The 20000-nt window shown below is 47.8% G+C and overlaps 1 protein-coding gene across 2 annotated transcripts in view; it reads right to left on the bottom strand.

Annotated features, from left to right (window-relative positions):
- Positions 1-20000, bottom strand: part of ap3b1a (adaptor related protein complex 3 subunit beta 1a) — a 46991-nt gene that overhangs the window by 11541 nt on the left and 15450 nt on the right. For both annotated transcript variants that reach the window (XM_076029527.1, XM_076029526.1), the window contains exons 13-23: positions 19862-19994; positions 19637-19746; positions 19319-19495; positions 18361-18547; positions 17263-17393; positions 16783-16921; positions 16425-16599; positions 13141-13303; positions 12034-12082; positions 10941-11044; positions 2470-2698 (exon numbers count right to left, since the gene is read on the bottom strand). In XM_076029527.1, coding sequence (XP_075885642.1) covers positions 2470-2698; positions 10941-11044; positions 12034-12082; positions 13141-13303; positions 16425-16599; positions 16783-16921; positions 17263-17393; positions 18361-18547; positions 19319-19495; positions 19637-19746; positions 19862-19994 — 1597 coding nt within the window. The remainder of the gene's footprint in view (positions 1-2469; positions 2699-10940; positions 11045-12033; positions 12083-13140; positions 13304-16424; positions 16600-16782; positions 16922-17262; positions 17394-18360; positions 18548-19318; positions 19496-19636; positions 19747-19861; positions 19995-20000) is intronic.

The raw sequence follows: 20000 nt of genomic DNA, 5'->3' as shown, positions 1-20000 counted from the left end.
CCGTCTGATTCACAATAGAGGATAAAGCAAAATTCACTTTATGGATATTCTCGAGCTCCTCTGGAAACGGAAGAGTCCGTCCTTCTTCCACCTTCCCGCTCACAGAAGATAGCTTTGCACTTTGTGATGTCACAAAGGGCATCTGTACCTCTCCCACGTTAGTGACATGACCCCTCCCAGCTGGCTTTTTTTTGTCCCAACGTGTGTAAAGGTTCAACATCAGATCTAGTCGGACACAAAAAACGATTTTCTTTTCTTTCTTTTTTTGTCGGAGGCTGTAAACAGAGGGGTGAATACATCGTTTTCAGGTGATTTTGTTCCTTTGTCGTTGCTCCACTGCAGTCTAGCGTGGAGGAAAAAATAACAACAACGCGGTGCAATGTGGGAACGCTCAGTTCTTCACCCACAAGCGGTGAACGTTCCTAAAGCATCGAATGATTCCTGAGGTAAAGCTGCGCCCGTTTATTGACTCCGTCCAGAGGGACCAAATAAAAAAATCAGTGTGAGGCTGCAGCTGCAGTCTGCCGGTATGCTAGCTATCAATTTAGAGTGGACGTGTACGTCACTCGGCACAGGTGGGAGGAAAAACAACTTGTTTTTTTTACCACTGAAATGTCCTTCCACCGACAGAGTTTTGAAATTGTTGTTTAAATAAAACTCCAAATAAATCGCTAAAATATCTGGTAGGACTCGGTGTGATAAAAATAAATCACATTATCCAGTCCGAGGGATTTATAAAAGAGGATAATGGCAAACAGACCATCAATAACAACTTCTGTGGCTTTTACAATTGACCACTGGAGTTTTAACAACATACAGATTTGATGTTTTAGAAAATTCCAGAAAAGCCAATTGGCAAAAGATTTTAAGAAAATAAAAATTGGTTTATACTGAAACCTCTCACTCTGCTTCATGACTTCCTGCAGGTGGCATCTGTGTGATGATTTATCACAGACCGTACACACTAGGAACCGGGTGCCGGTCGGAAATCTTACACGAACCAGGTTCTGAACGGGGAGAAAACTATAAACACTGTTTATTTGAATGTGCCCAGTTCTCCGAGAGGCAATATTCCTCCACTTATTTCCTCCAGTCATCCCTGGCGACCTCGCCAAAACAACTCCGGCCACCGGCTGGATCAATCCAAATTACGCACCGTTTGGCTGCACGAGTTCCTTCAATGGCCAATCAATCCGCGCCGATCGGCGCCTCTGGCGTGCTGGCGCGGCGTGCGGCATTTGTCTGCGTGCGTACGATTGTGCGTGCACTCGTGCATGGAAAGGGGAAGTATCTGGGATCCACCCCGGTCCCTGCACAGCGCAGAGCGAGGCCATCATACGAGGCCGTGACGTGAAATATGGAGATGGGGCTCCCTTGTTCGTCCTGATCGATACTAATGAACTGAGATTAGCCTGAAGTAGTATTGGATTTATTCCCCCCCCCAGGATGGTGTGGGCCGGCTGGCGGGAGGCCACTATTGGCTTAAAGGTTTAGTAGAAGTTGACGGCCATTTAATATCTTGTCATGGAGAGCGATCATAATGCAGGCAGAGCAGCAGAAATCCAATGAGAAGATCAGGAACGACTCGGCGTTTTCATTTCGGGCTGAACTTCGACCTCTGGGGGTGGATGACAGTCTGACAAGGGCTTTAGAGAGTCAAAGAGGTGTTTCTTCTAAGCAAAGACCCTTTTTTTTTTTAATTTATGAAACTTAAATTGTAAAATCTAAAAAGCTCCATTGTAACTTGTGCGCTTTGTGGAAGGATTAGCTAAAACATTACAACGACGTACCACACCTATGATTGTTCATGGGGTGATACGTGGTACAACGCAACATTAAGTGTGTAATAGTTGGAGATTGTGAAGAAGAAACAGCGACATCAAGTGGTCACATTTCAGATTTCAGCGTCTTTCACACTCCCACCCGCTCCTTAACTTGCCCGTGAGCTACAGTGGCCTGTGTACCCAAACCTGGAAACCTCATCCACCTTCTTCTTCTTCGTTGGTTCATTTGAGGACACAAGTGTTTTTACGAAATGCTGAATGAAATGCTTTCAGGCGACCTGGATTGTCCACACAGGCTTCCTTAAAAAAATATGGCGGTGCAAGATGGCAGCTAACTGGACCCTACCTCAATATAGATTCTTATATACGAACCATTCTAAAGTTAGCAAATCCAAATATATTTTTATTTTACTGTGATTATACCCCTTTTTAATGAATTTATGGGCAGTTTAATATGAAAATCATTAATCAAGCCAAATATTACACACTGGACCTTTAAGCTTTAGACTTTTTTTTAATTCCCTGAGCTGATATGAGCAAACTGACTTGTCAACAAGTCCAGCCCGGACGAGGATGCAACTAAATTTGCCTTATTCGAAGAATGTTTGGTGGTTGCCACTATCCAAACAGCCAACAGCAGAAATCAGGCGTATTGTTGGACAAACTTTGCTTCGCCGATACTCACCGACAGTGTTAAAGCAGTGGATGTCAAGGCCGGCCGGGCTCCGCTCGCCTATGTGAATCTGCTCCAGGCTGTGGTCCGAGCTGTTGGTCAGTGTGACCTGCACCGCCACCATGCTGGGCTGGTACAAGCAGGGCTGCCTGGGGAAATGGTACTTGGCCGACAGACCTTTGCCCGTCATGTGGTGAAGTAGCTCGTGGGTTTTCACGGGGCCGAACGCCGGGGCGGCGACCTGGTGGGGCGAGAACAAAAAGACAGGGTCGGCGGTGGGCGGGGTGTGAGACTTGTGGACCAGGAGGAGGAGGAGGAGGTGGAAGACGAGGAGAAGGAGGAGGAGGAGGCGCAAGTTCTGAGCAGAAAAACAAAAGCAGGGAAAATAGGGAAACGAGAAACCGAACTTGTGGATAATGAGAGGGATAAATCTCAGTGTGGGCCGGACCGATTGATTGGCACTGCTTGAGGCAGAAGTCGTCAATGGGAAGGAATGGTGGGGGGGGTTGGGGAAAGTCACAGCCAATAAGCGCAAAGCCTTGCCAAAGCCTTGCCAGCGGCAACGGACACATCCAGGGACACCTTTTGTATTAAGGTGCAAAATGTCACTCGGTGCAGGAGGGACAGATTAACGCAGGACTACGCTGTCTTTCCCTCCGATTCACAGCGTCCAATCAGGAGGCCAAAACGCCGCCGCAGGTTTGAGCTTCATTAAGGCAAAGCGCGCTTAAGAAATGTCCTCAATCAGCCTGGTTAGATGGAAATGGGTCGGCCGGAGCCGGCTGCATAAAAAAAAGGCCCCTAATGGACAGAAAGACGAGGGTCTCGCTGGCGGCGATGCCCACCACTCGCTGAGGCTTTTGCCTTTTCAGAGGCTGGAAATGTCATTACGTCTACATTACGTCTAAGAAGAGTGGAGGGGAGTAAAGAGCTGTTTTTTTTTTTTTTTTCTTTCCCGGCTACAAAATTAACTCGCAGTTACTGGGATGGGCGCTGTGTCGTGTCTTTGCGGTGCTTAATGGCGGCGGTTCCCTCAACCTCGACACGCGCTGCACCTCCGCACGGCACAAACCTGAGAGCCTCAATTTAACGATAAAAGAAACTTTTAACAATGGCACAGCTGCAATCTGTCAGAAGTAGGAAGTAACCCAGTACAAATACTTGGTTATTGTAATTAGGTCGATTTTTCAGGCATCTGCGCATTACTTGAGCGTTTCTTTTTCTGGCGACTTTTCATTTTTTAACTCCCTACATTTGTACACAAATACCTGTAATACTCCTTACATTGGAAAAACATGCACGTTCCTTTTGTGTTTAAAAGTATTCAAAAATCAATTCTAAATTCCTGTTATGCTTGCTTGAAGTGAAACAAGGTTGAGATTTAGTTAATTATAATAGTGGATGGTATTTTAGAGGGAGACAATTTTAGAGTAACTCAGCTTTGGGGTCCCTGTTCAGTATGTTTTCGGTACAAAGGGAAAAGAAAACTGGAAAATAACATTGGTTATTGTTATTAAAAGCAATGATTCACATATATTCATATGAATAATGATTCACTAGTCACAACTATTATGATTAACAGGCTGGTTGTGCTACAGTTGAAAAGGAAAAATGATCAACCAATGTATTGTTTCATTAATGGCAACAAAAAATACCCTTTACTTAATTACTTTTCCTTACATTAATTACAATATCTAACAATTCACATATACTTGTTTGCAGTGCTTTTAATGTGTGTTGCTGTCCACTTTTGCTGCTGTAATGATGGCAATTTCCACACTGTGGGACTAATAAAGGAATATCTTACCGTGTCTTATCTTCAGAGCCTGTACTTTCTTACTTTTACTTGAGTAAAGGAGTTGAATCAGTACTTTTACTTTTGCCAGTATTTTTTTTTTACACAACTATTTGTACTTTTAATTAAGTACAGAATGTGAGTACTTATGCCACCTCAGCAATCCCTAATCAAACTCATAGCAAAGCGGTTGCAAAAAGCGTTCCCTTCCCACCATCAAGGCAAGTCAAGGTGCGTCTGTCTGTCTGCCATGAGTGGCAGCGATAATCGGTTCAACGCTTCAGGTGGAGGATGCCGCCTTTTTCACACCTTCCACAACACTCAAGAGCGCACCTTCGCCTAAGGTGTCACACTGGGGGTTCGGAGAGAGTCGTTCATCACCTCCGAGTTGCATGAGAGGAAAGACAGCGAAGCAGGGGAGGCAAAAAAAAGTAGAAGTGGCACAATGCGAAGTTACAAAGAAAAACAAAACAGGCTCTGCCGGGGAAGACAGGCTCCGACAATTAAGCAAACTAATTGAGCTAATTGAACGCGACTAATACTGAGTTATGATGAGAGCTCAAAGATTTGAGAAGTGATGGTGGCGAGCTGAACCGTGTGTTTGCGACCGGGCCGGTAGGTGTTGGAGATGGAGACTCAGTTTGTCATAAAGTTCTGCTACACAAAGGGTGAATTCCAATTCCTCCCTTAACCCTCAATCTTGCGCTCCCGCAAAGTGCAAGTGCTGTCCCCATTCTCAGAACGTCAAGTTGAGGGACAAGTTTAAGGGCTGTATCGCCCTCAATATTGAGATTCTCCGGCACCACCCTTGGCAGTAAGGGCTACCAAGAAGGCATTGCGTATTTTCGCCAAGACATCTTCGAAAAATGGCGATGAAAAAAGCGAGCTACAAATGGAAGTATTTTCTTAGTTAATAAAGATATAAATATTACAAGACCAGTTTATTGTCTTAGTTAGAGACTTAGAGACTTTTTTTTTATGGATTATTGACATTGTTGTTGCGTAACATTTATTTATTTATTTTTACTTTACAATGTTTGTCAGCCGGACTGGCGGTCCTGGCTTCACGCTACTTGTATACCTCGTTGTGTAGCAACGGAGGACTTTTTCTTTTTAGTCGTCTTCTTCTTTTTCTCCTTCTTCGTCGTCGTCGTCGTCATCTTCTTGACAGACCTCACGTAGCTTTGGCGTAAGGCCCCCTCAGTCTGAAGACGTAACTGCACTTAAGGGATAGCCCTTACACTTATTTTTGAGGGCCAAGATTGAGGGCCAAAGATTGAGGGTTAAGGGCGAGGGTTGAGATTGAGGATTAAGGGATTGGCCCAAAGACTTGCATAGATGGTTTTTATGACAAAGACAAGGATGTCCAAGATTAAATATTTGAAGTTTGGGGGTCAATAACCAGTTCTTGGTCTCTCAAAAAGCACAGAAAGTTGGTTTTGAAAGTCTAATCAGCAGCAGACTTTAAGGAAATCAACACGTCCTGAAGGTGCATCCGTGAAGAAAACTTTTAAATCTATTTGCTGAAAACCTCAGCAAGCATTGCCTGATTTAAAAAGTGAACTTTCAAAGTGAACTACCCTACCGACAACGAAGAGAGAATCAGTCAAAAATAACAGAGGCATTAAAAAAAATGTTTTAACACAATTAGGCGAGCCAACCAAGAGTGTCTGCGACCATCCTTCGGAACAGGCTTCGGGTTTGACGCTGGCAGCAGTCGAAATACCTTTAAACAACCTGCCTGGCCGCATCCAAAAAACAGCCTCTCCAATTACGCCCGTCCGTCCTTCCCGTCCTCTTGACAAGCGCAACAGTGTCTCCCCGTTGGAGGAGGTCAAACAAACATTTGCAACGGCACCTTTTCCTCCGGGGACGTCCGTCACGTCGGCTCGCCCCGCCACCGCCGGGCCCACAAATTTATCGGGACACTTTTGGAGAGGCGTCGGGAGCAGTCGCTGTTGATAAAACGGCCCGTAACGTTTGCCGCCCCCATCACGGCGGAGATTTACCTCCCCGACAGACACATCTCCCCTTCAAGGTCCCCGTCCTGTCGCCTCGGCCCCGGCGAGCGCGGGAGGGACGCGCCCGGACGGGGCTTCAAACTGCTTATTATCACCAATTTGACACAGCGGACAGTTAAGGGCCGACACCGGAGCTCCGCCTTCCCCCATCCGTTGTTGTCCTGTTGCGCGAGGACACCTCATGTGTAAATAAGAGAAGAGAAGGGATGCAACCTTGACTCCCCTGTCAGTCTCCCTTTGTTTTTGTTTCTTTTTGTTTTTTTTATCTCCCCTCCACCGCCACCTACCTCTCGCCGCGATTCCGCACCCTGGACATTTCACACGGGGAGGCGGTGACAATGAGGAAGAAGTTGATTGAGAGGCTCTATTATGCATCAACTTAAAGGAAGCCGCCGGTGATGGATGGCGCCGGGACGCCAGTCACCTTCAGAACCCGGACGCCACGTTCCTCGCCGGCATCCTCGCTGGCAAATGACCTGAAAATCCCGCTGACGTGCTCGGAAAAAAAAAAGAGACGCGGGCGAAGCCTCGGCTCGCAAGACGGACAATTTAAAAAGTCCTGTGGGCCGTGTGTGTGTGTGTGTGTGTATGTGTGTGTGTGTGTGTGAGGGAGGGGTAACAGAGATGTATGGTCACATATTGAAAATCCATTTCTGCATTTCAGACAATATCTGTCTCCAACAACACAAAAGGGATTTCATTAGGCTCCACCAGTCAGAGTTGTGAAGGGCTGAGGTGGAGGCTGAGGTGGAGGCGCAGGGGGGGGGGGGGGGGGGGGGTGGACGTGTGTTTGACTTTTAAGGGCCTAATTGTTCCCCTTCAGTCAGGAGACGACAATTAATTGAGGGGTGTCACGGAGACCTTGACTGCAAAATTGAATTAAATAAATGTTGCTAAAATCCATCGGAAAGTGCCTTCATGTACCGAGGAGTCTCGCCGGCACATATAGACAGAGGTTGGCTCACTTATGCCAATTTGCGGGCAAATTGAACGGAGTGAAATGATTAATTTTTAAATTTTGTCCCAATAAATGAACATTAAAGATAATAGGAGAATGTTATTCACCAAATATCGCCCTTCATGGAGCGACGCAAGTCTTATTAAAGTACCAACTGTGTCTTTACACTGGCAAGAAACAAAAATTTGCTCATTTCTTGTACTGCTAATTGCTGCTGCAAATTGCACTGTAACAGACTTTCAGCAAAAAAATTAAAAAAATAAAACGGATCAGCGACGGTGCCAAAAGGACATGGTAAACTTAAAGTTATGTCGCCTTTAACACGTGTAATTAATTGAATAGTAGGGGAATTTTTCTGCGAAAAAGTGGATCGGTGATTAATGAATAATTACCCGAGCAAATGATCTGAGTAATTTGTTGATCATTAACGAGGCAGGCGGCGTGATACATCAGCACGCTGTCTTTCACGAAGCATCGCACGTTCTGGGGTGGCTATTTAACAGCCCCAACTTGTTTTCAGCGGAATCGCGGGTCTGGCGTGTTTCAGCGAAAGAAAATAAATCCCCGATAGATAACTCACAAAACGCGCTCACCCGGCACACAGCAAGCGCACGCAAGCTAACTTTAAAGGAAACGATGACGGAGCAGGATGAAACATTTCCCCCCTTTCCCTTTTCCTCCGCCGACCGTCTCTCGTCGCCGCCGTTTATTCCTATTTAAGAGGCAATCTCCGCTGTTTGAGTGGCAGCGGGAGGCGGCCCGCGGGGCGTGTGTGTGGGGGGCGTGGGGTTCCTCTTGCCGATCCGTAATTAGACGCGAACCCGGCGCAGCCCGCTACGGGGGAGGTCAGAGGGGTGAGGAGGCAGACGACGGCGGCGGCAGCGGCGGGCGGCAAGAGGGAGGGAGGAGGAGAGCCGAGCCGGCGCTCCGTCTGATGGACACCAAATGAACAAATTATGATGGCCCCCTCTGGACGTGATGGGGTCAAACGGCCCGCGCCCCGCCGCTGACAGTTCAATTTCCCCCCCAACGCCGGCCCCGACGCCGGCCCGCTAATTATGAATGAAAAGTTATCAGCCCCGGCCACCCCCGCCCGCCCGGCGATCGGAAGGAGGAGGAGGGTTGGTTGGGTTGGTTGGGGGTGGGGGAGGGGATTTAAGAGGCATTTGTGAGGGGATCCTAATGTCAAAATGTTATTAGAGGGAGCAGCAGCATGGCGGGAGTGGGGGGGGGGGAGGGGCGAGGGGCGGGGAGAGGCGGGGCGGGTCAGAGACAGTGACCGGGGGGTTAATCTAAATGCCTTTGATAACCGTGCAGTAATTCTCTAAAAGGGCCGAGCGCTCAGCTGAGACACTCGCACTGCCTCAGTGGGCAGATTGCAGAGAAATAGAAATGACACTAAGGCCAGGACGTGCACGTCTGTGAGTGTGTGTGCGTGTGTGTGTGTGTGTGTGTGTGTGTGTGTGTGTGTGTGCAGGGAGGGGGCCGGCGTGCGAACAAAGGTGAGGTTATTTACTCCCATCTATGAATCCCCGGCGCCCATCATGTATTTATGCATAGAATTGACTCCGAAATCAGATGTTGATGTGCAAAGAAAAAAAAGAAAAAGTTCCCCCGAGCTCATTTGCATTTCTATTCTCCATTACCGCTCGGCCTTCACCTGAGGAGGGGTTTGGGGGGAGAAAGAGGGGGGGCGAGGAGGCGGCGTAAACGCCGCCCGGAGAGGAGCTGTCAATCAGAGTGAGCGACAGGCGAGCGGCGCCGGCAGCAGACTCTGTGAATGCTGAGCGAGCGGCCGCGTCTGTTTACATGCAGGTGGACAAACGGCCTCGGTTTTCAGCCGCCGACCCGCCACGGGCCGGTTGCCGCAGCTCGGCGGCGTGCCGCACGGTTGTGCTTCTCGTCATGCCGATTTGTGTTTTTTTCCCAGAACCAACTCGGGCAACGTGAAAGCGAGTCGCCTGTGCAGAGAAACTGGTGGCTTGCGGTTTGATTATTCTCATTGTTTGGAATTAATCATCGCATTTTCTGCATTGTTTACTTCATCCTTCATCTGCATTTGTAGCGATAATTAAATTTACTTCATTGTTTATCCGTCCTTTACAGTGAGTGAAAAATTGTTTCAGATTACGGTAAACCCCTGCTACCCCTCATCAAAGACACTGCAGACAGCCGCTGCTCAACCAGAGCCCACTGGATCCTTTCCAACCCCACCCACCCCAACCATGGACTGTTCTTCCGCCTGGTGTCTGGCAGAAGGTTCTGTAGGATCCACTGCAGAACTGCAGCGGATTTTATCCTATTTATTTTTACTCTACGGCCATTTACCTCCAGATGTTTTGTATTTGTATTTTAAATTGCACAACGTAGCAAAGATTGCTGTACTCCGTAACCGAGCAACAACAATTCGTTGTAGAAGAAATCACTGCTTTGTTTCCTTTTGCGATGACAATAATTAAGTTTTAAAAAAAACATCACTAATGACGAAAATCAACAGATTATGAAATTTGTCAGAGGTTTTGGCCGAAGCTCCAAGTCAGCTCAACTTGCAAAGCAGCCAGGAGGTGGTTTAGCTTTTCCATAGCCGCAGCTGAACGGGGAGCCACGTCGTTACGTCGCTGAACGGTCACATTGTGACCAGAATATCAGCATCTTTTATTTCGACTAAAACCATTCTGCAAATTCCATTCCTGCTTATTTATTCATTCGTTGGACCTGGACAACAAAGCATTTGTTTAAACAGGAAACCAAAGTCGAGCATTTCTGTAGAAGATCCATTTCAGACATGAAGCCGCGCTGCTCCACTGGAGTCTAGGATAATAAAATATAAAGATCAGAAAAGGAGATCCTTTATAAAGTAAAAAAAATAAGATTTCACCTATAAAAAAAATATATATATATATATAATATGGGTTGGGATGTGGGTGTATATGTTTGGGAGGAGTGAATGAGTTTTCATTATCTGTGGTATTTATGCTGCATTTCACTTTTGTCCAGCACTCTGTGTTGCATTTCCTTTTATATGAAAAGCGCCTTATAAATAAAGCGCAAACGACCCAACTGCGCCATGGAATAGACACAGCAGCAGCAGCGAGAACGGTGTGGACGTTTCCGTCTCGGGGGAGGGGTTAGCGGGGGGCGTGGGGGGGGCTGAAGATGGAAAACACACAGGTGTGCGGCGGCGGCGAAGAGAGAGAGAAAGGAGCCTCGGCGGCGAGGAAAAGGTCAGACGTCAGATATAGACAACAGAGAGACGCAGGGGACACAACATCTGACGGAGAGCGATGGAAGGTGACGGGGCGGCGTGGGGAGGGGAGGCGGGGGTGTGCGGAGATGGAGTTCAGGGGTGGGTGGGGGGAGCAGAGGAGGTGGAGGAGGAGGAGGAGGGCCGAGGCGGGGAGGAAGACAGACTATAAGAGGTGGAGGAAACGGGCGGAGCAGTCGGACAGTCCTGACCGGCCATAAATATGGGGAGGCAGGAAAGGTCAATAGACGCCGCCTGAGGCGGCAACGGCTCCGCGGGGGGAAGAGAGAGGCTCATTTCACCACCTCAGACGCCGCCGCCGCCGCCGCACTCCTCCGTCAGCGTCAGGAGGGGGGGGTGGGGATGAGGAGGAGAGGGAAGAGGAGGAGGGAGCCATCAAGGCAAATGGAATGTCACGTTGTTCTCGCGTAGGCGTCGGCGTTCGTGCACCGACGGCGCACTGACCTGCACGCCGGACGAGACGTTGGCCAGGGAGAGACCCTCCAGGTCCGACAGCAGGCTGCGGGAGATCACCGACGACTTGGGGGCGCTGGCGGGAGCGGGAGAAACTGGAGGAGGCCCAAAAACAAGCAGAGAATGAAATCCAGCTGCTGAATGAACAGACACCCTTTCTTTATTGACCTGCTAAACGAGGCTGCGTTTGCTGGTGGAACCCGAATTGGCTAGTGTTATTTGTACCCACATTTAAACATTTTCAAGTTGTTTTGAGACAAGAGTCATTTTCAAATCTTTACTTTTTAAACGTGGGCCCCAATAGCTCAGCCCTTCGTAATTTGCAGCAGCCTCGTGTCCTGCAGACCACTGAGCCCTATCAAATCAGTCATCAATAGACTGGTATAAATGAACTGATTTATTAGTATTTGAAGGAGAGCTACTAATATTAAAAAGCATAACGAGCTAATACTTTCAGCTGTTCCCTTCAGGAAGGCGCTGCAGCAAAGTGATTTGCATTTAAGTCTTTCTTCTTTTTCTTTCTTGCATCCTGGCACAGGGAGGACACTCAAGGAGCGCCCCCTGGAGGCTGCTTATTTGGCGTGGTCTGGCTGGGAAAGGAACCCACAAGGCAGAAAATCCACCGCAACTCACACACATTTTATGAAAGAGCAGTAACACATATATATGTCAATACTGTGTAAATAACCAACTGTCAACTAATGTGAATATCTTTGTTTTTTTGCTTTGTTTTTATTTATCTGTATCCTTTTCTACTGCATTGTTGCTGTAATTATGCAAATTTAAAGTTTCTTGCAAGTTTCTTCTTCTTTTTGTTGTGCAGTGGACAGTCAATAAGGCATAATAAACATGGACAGAAGCTCTGATGCAGAGAGGGGAGAACAGAAACGTCCAGCCGTGTTTACTCAGATGCAACAATGAACTGAGATTGATGAAATAAGAATCTCATATAGCTGATGTTCAGGTTCTAGATGCTCAACTATCTGAAAACCAAGTTTGGCGGAGTAAAATACGCAGCGCGTTAAAGCTACAAGAGTGAGACGAGGAGCTTGGTTTTCAAGGAGATGTTTCAATTGAAACTTACAGTCATCTAAATCCAGCAGGGAGACTTCCTTCTGAGGCCTGGCCTGCACCTGAAAGAACATTTCACAAGTGACTCGTTGAGCTATGAGCTATGAAGTCGCGTCAAAATGCACCAGCGACGCCTCCTCGTCAGACGTCGAGGAACTCGGACACTCGGCGGAGACGACTTTAATCACACGCTCTTCCCCCTCCCTCGCAAGTCGTCCGCAGCTCAAAATCACATCACATCACAAAGAAGCAGAAAATTTCACTCTGCGAGGTGAGGGAGACGAGAACGATAAAAGTTAGAGAGCGCGTCTTACAGCGCCTCCTCTGACTGACGCCCGCTGGCGCTAATGGAGACGGAGAGCCTTGTTAGCAAACAGAGGTAGGAGAGAGGAGAAGAGAGCGGGGCGTGGCCAGGGGGAGGTAAACAAGGCGACCGCGCCCCAATGACAGCGTCTGCGCGAAGAGACAATTTTGCAAAGGGCGGGAAGGGGAAAAATGTGACAAGTGTGACAGGTGAGAGGGAGACGGTGAGAGGGGAAGAAAAAGTCTGAGGACAGAAAGTTAATGATGGAGAGACAAACGGGGGGGGGGGGGGGGGGGAACTGAAGTTCTGCTGGAACCTGACTTTTTCTTCTTTGCTTTGTTGTTTTTTTTTGTAGAAATTGGATAGATGCGTTTCCTTCCAATTAACACTTCAATCTACAGGATGGAGAAATGTTGATTAGCACAGCGATGGACGTCTCCTGCCGTCTGCTTTGTTTACTCGAGGAGAAATAACCGGCGCTGCGCTCCCGGTGCTACAAAGATCAATAAGAAGAGGCAGTCAGGAGGGGAGTTACAATCATTGTTTTAGGTGTTAGTTGGTGGCTCAGACATAAAAAATAATAAGAATTAATTGTAATAATGGTCTAAAATTGTATTAAAACTTCCCGAGTGATTTGATGTCAAAAACGTAACTTTTCACGAAAACAATTGATTAATACTTGTTTGTATTATTGTTAAATGTGTGTCCCAATTTGGAAAAACTCCATCACTACACCCAAGCAAACCTAGTTTTCATCGAACGCTTCAATCCAAAATGATGCAGCCCAATTCACTCATTCGTTCATCATGACGCCACCTTGGGTGTAGACTTGACGTTTTTGTTCTTCTTCTTGGGCGCTGCATCCGAATCCGAGCTGTCTTCCTCCGAGTCCGTTTCTGAGCCGGAGGAACTTTCCGGAGAAGAGCTGCTGCCGCCGCCGCCGCCGACGGTCCCGTTGTTACCGTTTTCATCCGAGTCGCTGAAAGACACAAGAGCACACGGCGCTGCCCGTCAAACACGAGGTAAAAGCCGCTAGTTGCCAGCTTCTATTTCGACCACACCCCCGGACTCCAAGATGGCGGCCCATTCATGTCCATGGAGTTGCTCACCCAGCGCATGCGCCGAAAAAGTTTTCGACTACGACCCCCATTAATGGGCTCATAGAGCGTGCGCAGTAGTGTCACTTCCCACCATGCCTCTGAAACTCACATGATCTATTTGGTCAATCAGAACGATGCTGGTCGAACGTCACTTACAGACACGTCAGGACGCAGCCGATCAGAAAAGCGCTCTTTAAATTTGATTTATCATTATTATTACAACTGAAAAGCCTACAGTAGAGAGATTTGATATGTCAGCCGTTTTAAAGGCTTTTCATTTTGTATTGCAGTCTGTGGGAAAAATGCTTTTTGGGCCAATGGGATCTTTTTGCTGCAGTACCACGAGTGGCCACCGTGAAAAATTGGCGAGGCCATATTGCCAGTCCGGTATCCAGTTCTTATAATACATCCATGATCCCGAATTAAAGCCCACAGTTGTCATAACGAAGAGGGGGGATCAATCACTTGCCTTTTTTTTTTTTTGTTCTGTTCTTTGTTCAAAAACATTATTTTCCCCCTCCGTCTTCAATTTGCCCCGATCATGAGCGCTGTTTACGAGGCCTGCCCGGGATTTTCATCCCCACGAATTAACGAGGGCGGATCGTGACGCTAACCGCCTCCTTAACTCGGGCAATGATGAAAAGCCAGTATTAATTTGGCCTACAGATTTCATTTGCTGCGAACAGGAAAAAAGTGATATAAATCACGGCGGGGCCTGATTAGGCCCCGGGCTGAAATGACTGGGCCGTAATGAGGGCATTATGCTGTGTTTGTTGTGGAAGCGCTGGGGTGAGCCGATCTAATTGCCGTGTGCGCGTGCGTGCACGGGCACTCCCCGTGTTTGTGTGTGTGCGTGCGCGCGCGTCCGAGCGCCGGGGGTTGAGTCGCTCTAATTACACCCTCTAATGGAGAGAACAGGGTCAGCCGGCGGCCTGTCACAGCGGAAATCAGGTACATTCGCCGCGACTTTGTGTGTCCGCGAGCAAATGGAGCAGAGTGCATAAGAAAGTAAATTTGCCGGCGTGTGTCGGCGAGCGCACGTGAGCATATTCGCCAGTAATGACTCAAATCCCATTCGCCGGGAACACCAGGCCGCTAAATGACCAATCAAAAGTCATTATCCATTAGCCATGTAAATTGTGGCCGACGCTACTGGAGGAAAATCCTCCTTGATTAGTTTGTTAATGGGACTCCGACGCTAACGGTATTCCAGCAGCCTTGTGTGTGTGTGTGTGTGTGTGTGTGTGTGTGTGTGTGTGTGTGTGTGTGTGTGTGTGTGTGTGTGTGTGAGTGAGTGAGTGAGTGAGAGAGAGAGAGAGAGAGAGAGAGAGAGAGTTGTAGTTCAAAATTATTTTGTTATGCCCGAGTATCCCGGTCATGTTTTGTGCACAATTTCGCTAAACATGGAGAATCAGCAGTGAGACCCATTAAACTGCTGGACCACCTCGAGGATTTAAGCCGCGTTCAGACTGCCAGCCAAAATCCGATTTGTAGCCCATCCAGATTGAAACCGGATGGCTCTTTTGTAGTCTGAACAGTCACAAATTACATCAAATGCGATTTTTGAAAAACGGATCGAAACGACCTTGGGAGAGGTGGCTTCCGATCACATCTGGACAGATGCGTCTCAGTGTGAACAGCTCCAAACACACCGATGGGTTTTGACTGTCCGTGACGTCACTCTACGCGATGCAATACCCAATGTGCCACACCAGAGGGCGCCATCAGAGGTGTGGAGCAGACAGAAGAAGCACAGAGGAGGAAGCTCATTGGCTCATCAGTGTGTGGGGAGATACAGTAGTTCCATTCAAGCCAAGCTCCAGGTGCATGTACCGCAACAAGTGCCGCTGTCGCAATTATGGGACATCACACACTACACGCTACGCTGGACGACGCCTCCGCTCCGACGTCGTTGCAACAGCAACCTGTCAGATTGGTCAATAATGTGGGCCAGTCTGAACAGAGCCAGATCCCATTTGGACACTTGCTAAAAACAGTGGACAATCAGCCCTAAAAATCGTATTTGAGAAGGAATCGGATTTGAATCCGATTCGCTGCTGCAGCCTGAACGCAGCCTTAGACGGAATCAGAGTCATTTGATACTCGCAAGCAAAAGACTGATCCAAAGAAACAATGTATGGATCCAAAATAACTCAAAAGCAAGAAAAAACATCAGCCAGTGCCAAAGTGCCCAAGATGTTCTGCAGCAATGCCTGGCGTCGACACGACTGATATAATTGTTTCCTTCATTCCGGAATAAACAATTTGAGATTTAAAACTCGGTCATTTCCTTCAGGGAATGAAACAATGAATAATTGAAAGAGTTAAACAAGATGCGCAGGTTACATCGAGACGCTGGCTGGTCAGGAACCGTGTTGACGCTGCGGTGTAAAATTCCCCAATTCAGACTGCACTGGATCCACCGCGGTCACTTGTCACATGTCATTTGTCAGAAAAGTTTTATCCCCTCAGCAAATCAAAGTCAAACATAAATTTGCTGCTCCGGTTTAGCAGTCGGGTATTTTTCTTTTAGTTTTTTTTTTTTGCCAATCTCCGCTCAGAAATAATGAAGGCATAAGTCACAGCATGTTGGAACAAACCTCTTCCTCTCCCTCATTTTGGTGGAGTGGGCACCCAGTTATTGTTCAATCAAGCCGAACACAGAGTTCTAAAATAATTCCTGGCGCTTCATTCTCCCTTTCAAAGAGGTTTATTGTGTTTCTTCTGTTCCTGTATGTCTTTCTTTAATGATAAAGTGCAAAACAATATTTAATCTTGTGCACGCTGCCTTACACGTGCGTGTTTAAAACTTTGGCCTTCAGCATCATGACATCTGGTGAGGTGCAGGAAAGAAGACAGAAACAACTCAAGGAGGAGTGAGCCACAGTAATCGAGGCAGCCATCACACCTGTTAATTAGCGGAGCGAAAAATAGAAGACAGGAAATTCAAGAGAACAAAGAGAGAGAGAGAGAGAGGGAGGGAGAGAGAAAGAGCGGTACCTGTCAGCAGCAGCAGGACTTGTTTTCTTCCGCTGCGCCTTCTTGTTCTTGTTCTTTTGTTCCGACTCGGACTCGCTGGAGCTCTGGTCAGAACCGCTGGAGCTCTTCCCGGAATCGGTGGAGGTCTCCTCTGAAGCCTCGCCGCTCTCCTCCTCCTCGCTCTCGCTGCCAGATTCTGCAGGTTTTGTTTAGTAAGGCAGACCAAGAAACATTCTTTTTAAAAATCTCAAAAGGGCACGAGCTGTGAAATCAAACTGACGTTTGTCGAGTCCGACCTGACTGAAGAACGGAAGAATAATTTATGCCTGATTAACACAATACTCATATCTCCAAATCAAGGAGTAAAGCAAAACTCTACCACTGCTGCTGCTGCTGCTGCTGCCTTCGCTGCTCCCTGAGCTCCCTTCTTTTTTATCTTCTTCGTCCTCATCGTCAGAGTAGAACTTGTCAGATTTGGCTTTCTTGGTTTTTCCGACCAGTGGGACCCACTCCTTCACCTGAGAAAGGTAGAGTGCAGTTAGAGCATCTCACAGAAGCAGGAAAAGGGGGCGGGGGGATCAAAGTGACCTTAAACGTAATGAACTGGGTTTTCACACTGGCACAACCATCTCTCGCATTCACAGAGAACAGCCCTCAAAAATAGAATCTATCATTTGCGCAGCGGTCGCGTGGAGGACAAATGCCGTGTTGATGTCAGGGGTCAGAGGTCAGAATGGGCCGACTGGTTTGGAGACCGCGGAAAGGCAACAGGGATCAAAATAAGAACTAGTCAGTCAGCACTCGGTGGCATTTTAGCTCACTGGTACGAAAGAAAATTGTTCAGTGGTGTTGCTCTTACCGGCTCGACGACCTCCACGTTCCTCACTGACGGGTCAGGAGCGACGGCGGGCCAGTCGCACAGCTCCTGGTAGCCCGTGGCTTTAGTGTTGAGGCTGTGGGAGAGAGAGCCCAGCTGGAAACGGTCACGGTCTGATAGAGGACAGGGGAGAAAAAAGAAAGCAGTTGAGTTGGAGGTAGGGAAATGTTGAGAAGAGTAGAAAACAGCAAGAGACCTGCAAAAAAATAATAATCTCTGGCATTTTATTTTGGTTTTAATCTGTGAAGCACTTTGGGTTGCATTTTTTCATGCATGAAAAGTGCTATACAAATAACGTTTGAAGTTGAACGATTTTAACAATCCTAGACTTAACGGTTGTGTGGATGACTTTGTATAGTTTAGCGGGTATAAGCTTGACTAAGGAGAGGACCTGACTTCCTTGCTTTTGCATCATTTCAAGGTACATAAATGGGACAAAATATGGAGAGCGTGAGAACCAGCGATGGTTAAAATTTTTGTTTAAAAAAAAAAGGGCGCTGCAGAACAAAAAAAAATGGAAACTGGAATATCTTTAGCTCACACGTGCACTTCATTAGCAGCTTTGATTCTCGGTGCACGACCTTATCGTCTCCGTGCCTCGGGAGGTTGGTTGTAAAAACTGGGGCCTCGCTAACAAAAGAGGCGGGAAAAAAAAAGAAAGATAAAAAAAGACTTAACTTGTGAATATTAAGAATGACAGGGCCGGTTAACACTTTCCATAAACATCCAGTAGGTGCAAACTGCTGCGGAATTTTAATGTACCGGGTAGGTTTTTTTTTTTTTTTTTTTGTCCCTTTCGTCAAGGAGGGAGGAGAGATGGCGAACCGATGGAGGGAGATTTTCTCCCCATCGCTGCGCCTGAAGAAAGGTTCACATTATCTCAATAATTTAACCATCCCATTAGCCCGAGGTACAAGGGGCCGACCTGACTGCCCTTCAGAGGGACTTGCACACCAGAATAGCAAAGACCGCCGCCTGCATCAGCTTTGCATATTTTCCACGAGACAATTTTCGAGGGTTTAATGCATTTCGAAAAACAAGGATAACAACCTGATGCACCCAGCGGTGTGCGTGAGCTACCTTTGAACGTGGACTCCAGCACCGGCGCCGGCTTGGGGGCCAGCAGGATGCGCCGGGCGTACTTGTTGAGGGTGCCGCTCCGTTCGCCGGGAACGATCAGCTGCCGTATGAAGCGCGTGCGATCCCTGATGTCGTAGTTCTGGTCGTATTTGCCCAGGTTCAGGATGTACTGGGTCAGCAGCTTGGTCTGGAGGAGGAGGTCGGAGGAGAAAGGTGAGAATTTTGGGGCCCAGGTTTGCTGGTGTGAGGGATTTTGCTGAAAGAGTTCATTATGTTAAGATCCAGCAGCAGTGGGAGAATAAGCAGAGCCTCCGCTGGAGGTGACTGTGCAGTTCCGCAAGTGTAAACAGCCTTCAGTAATCAGGTGTCATCAGTCAAAGGTACTGAGGTCCAGAATGAGATTCCAGCTCCAAAAAGGGACACATTTAACACTTTAAAAGCCAATCTAAAAAAAAGTGGATGAAAAGATACCAGATCCGTCAGCACGAGCTTTTAGCTAGCTAAGCTTCATCGTGTTCTTTGTTACTTTGTCAGTGTCTGTTGTCCAATTCTTTTTTTTTGTATTTTTCGTTTGTATTCGTCATTGTAATGTAAAAAAGAAAAAAGAAAAAAAAGACTAAAAACACTTAAAACACTGAAAGAAATGTTAAAAAGCCTTACGGGCCACATATGGCCACCGGGCCATAGTTTGCCCACGCTTGGTCTGGCCTCACGGTCCTACCTCAGGAGCCAAATCCCTTCACCTCACTGCAGCAGGCCGGCGGACACAAAGCCGCACGAAGAAACGCTCCACAGCTCTTTACCCTGACTGGCTGCGAGCTGAGAGGAATCCAATCACTGACCTGGCTGCGTCTCGTACATCATTAAAAATCTTAATGGACCTGGTGATGATTTTAAATTTCAAAAAAAAAAAAGAAAAAAAAAACTCCACCACTGGCCGCCGGACGTGATCTTGTACCTGCTTGGAGTTGGTCAGATAGAGTTTGGCTGCCAGGTTGACGGTCTGCAGCTTGACGATGTCCTCCTCGGCGGTGAAGGTCTTGGCCATCTTCCGCAGAACATCAGGTGCGATCTTTGGCACCCGCTCGCAGTACTCTCCCATCAGCCACAGGATGCTGGCTCGGGCCATGGGAACCTGCGGGCGGGGAGGGTGGTGGTGGGTGTGTTGGTGACGGACAACGACGGGAAAGGGTAGAGAAAAAAAGTCAACGCGAGTCAGCCTGCGCGGATTCAGGCAATGAAAAAAGATTACGAGAGGATTGCGGCAGAATCGTACAGTGATGTTGTCGAAGAGCTTGGCCATGAGTTTGATGATGTCGCCGTGTTGGGTGGGCTGGGTCTGCAGCAGCTTCTTGATCACCACCACGCTCTCAGCCACCACCGTCTCTGCAAAGGCAGCAGAAAGGTGGCAAAACTCGAAAAGAGTTCGGCACGACGCATCAGACACAGACGTTGCGTCGCTCCCGTCTTTGAAGCTACCGCGCCAAAGAAGGGTTTTTACCGTCTCTGTTGGACAGCAGCAGCACCAGGCCGCTCAGACACGTGTCCGTCACCTCTGCGATGTTGGTGGCGCAGCAGCCGATGGCCTGGATGGTGGCGGCCGCAAACGACTTGTCCTGGCTTTTCACGTAGGTCTGCAG

This window comes from Nelusetta ayraudi, unplaced genomic scaffold (genome assembly GCF_046127955.1).
Source record: "Nelusetta ayraudi isolate G7.1 ecotype Tasmania unplaced genomic scaffold, CSIRO-AGI_Nayr_v1 ptg000026l, whole genome shotgun sequence".
Lineage (NCBI taxonomy): Eukaryota > Metazoa > Chordata > Actinopteri > Tetraodontiformes > Monacanthidae > Nelusetta > Nelusetta ayraudi.
The sequence above is the reverse complement of the archived record's forward strand: the minus strand, read 5'-3'. Positions and strand labels throughout refer to the sequence as shown.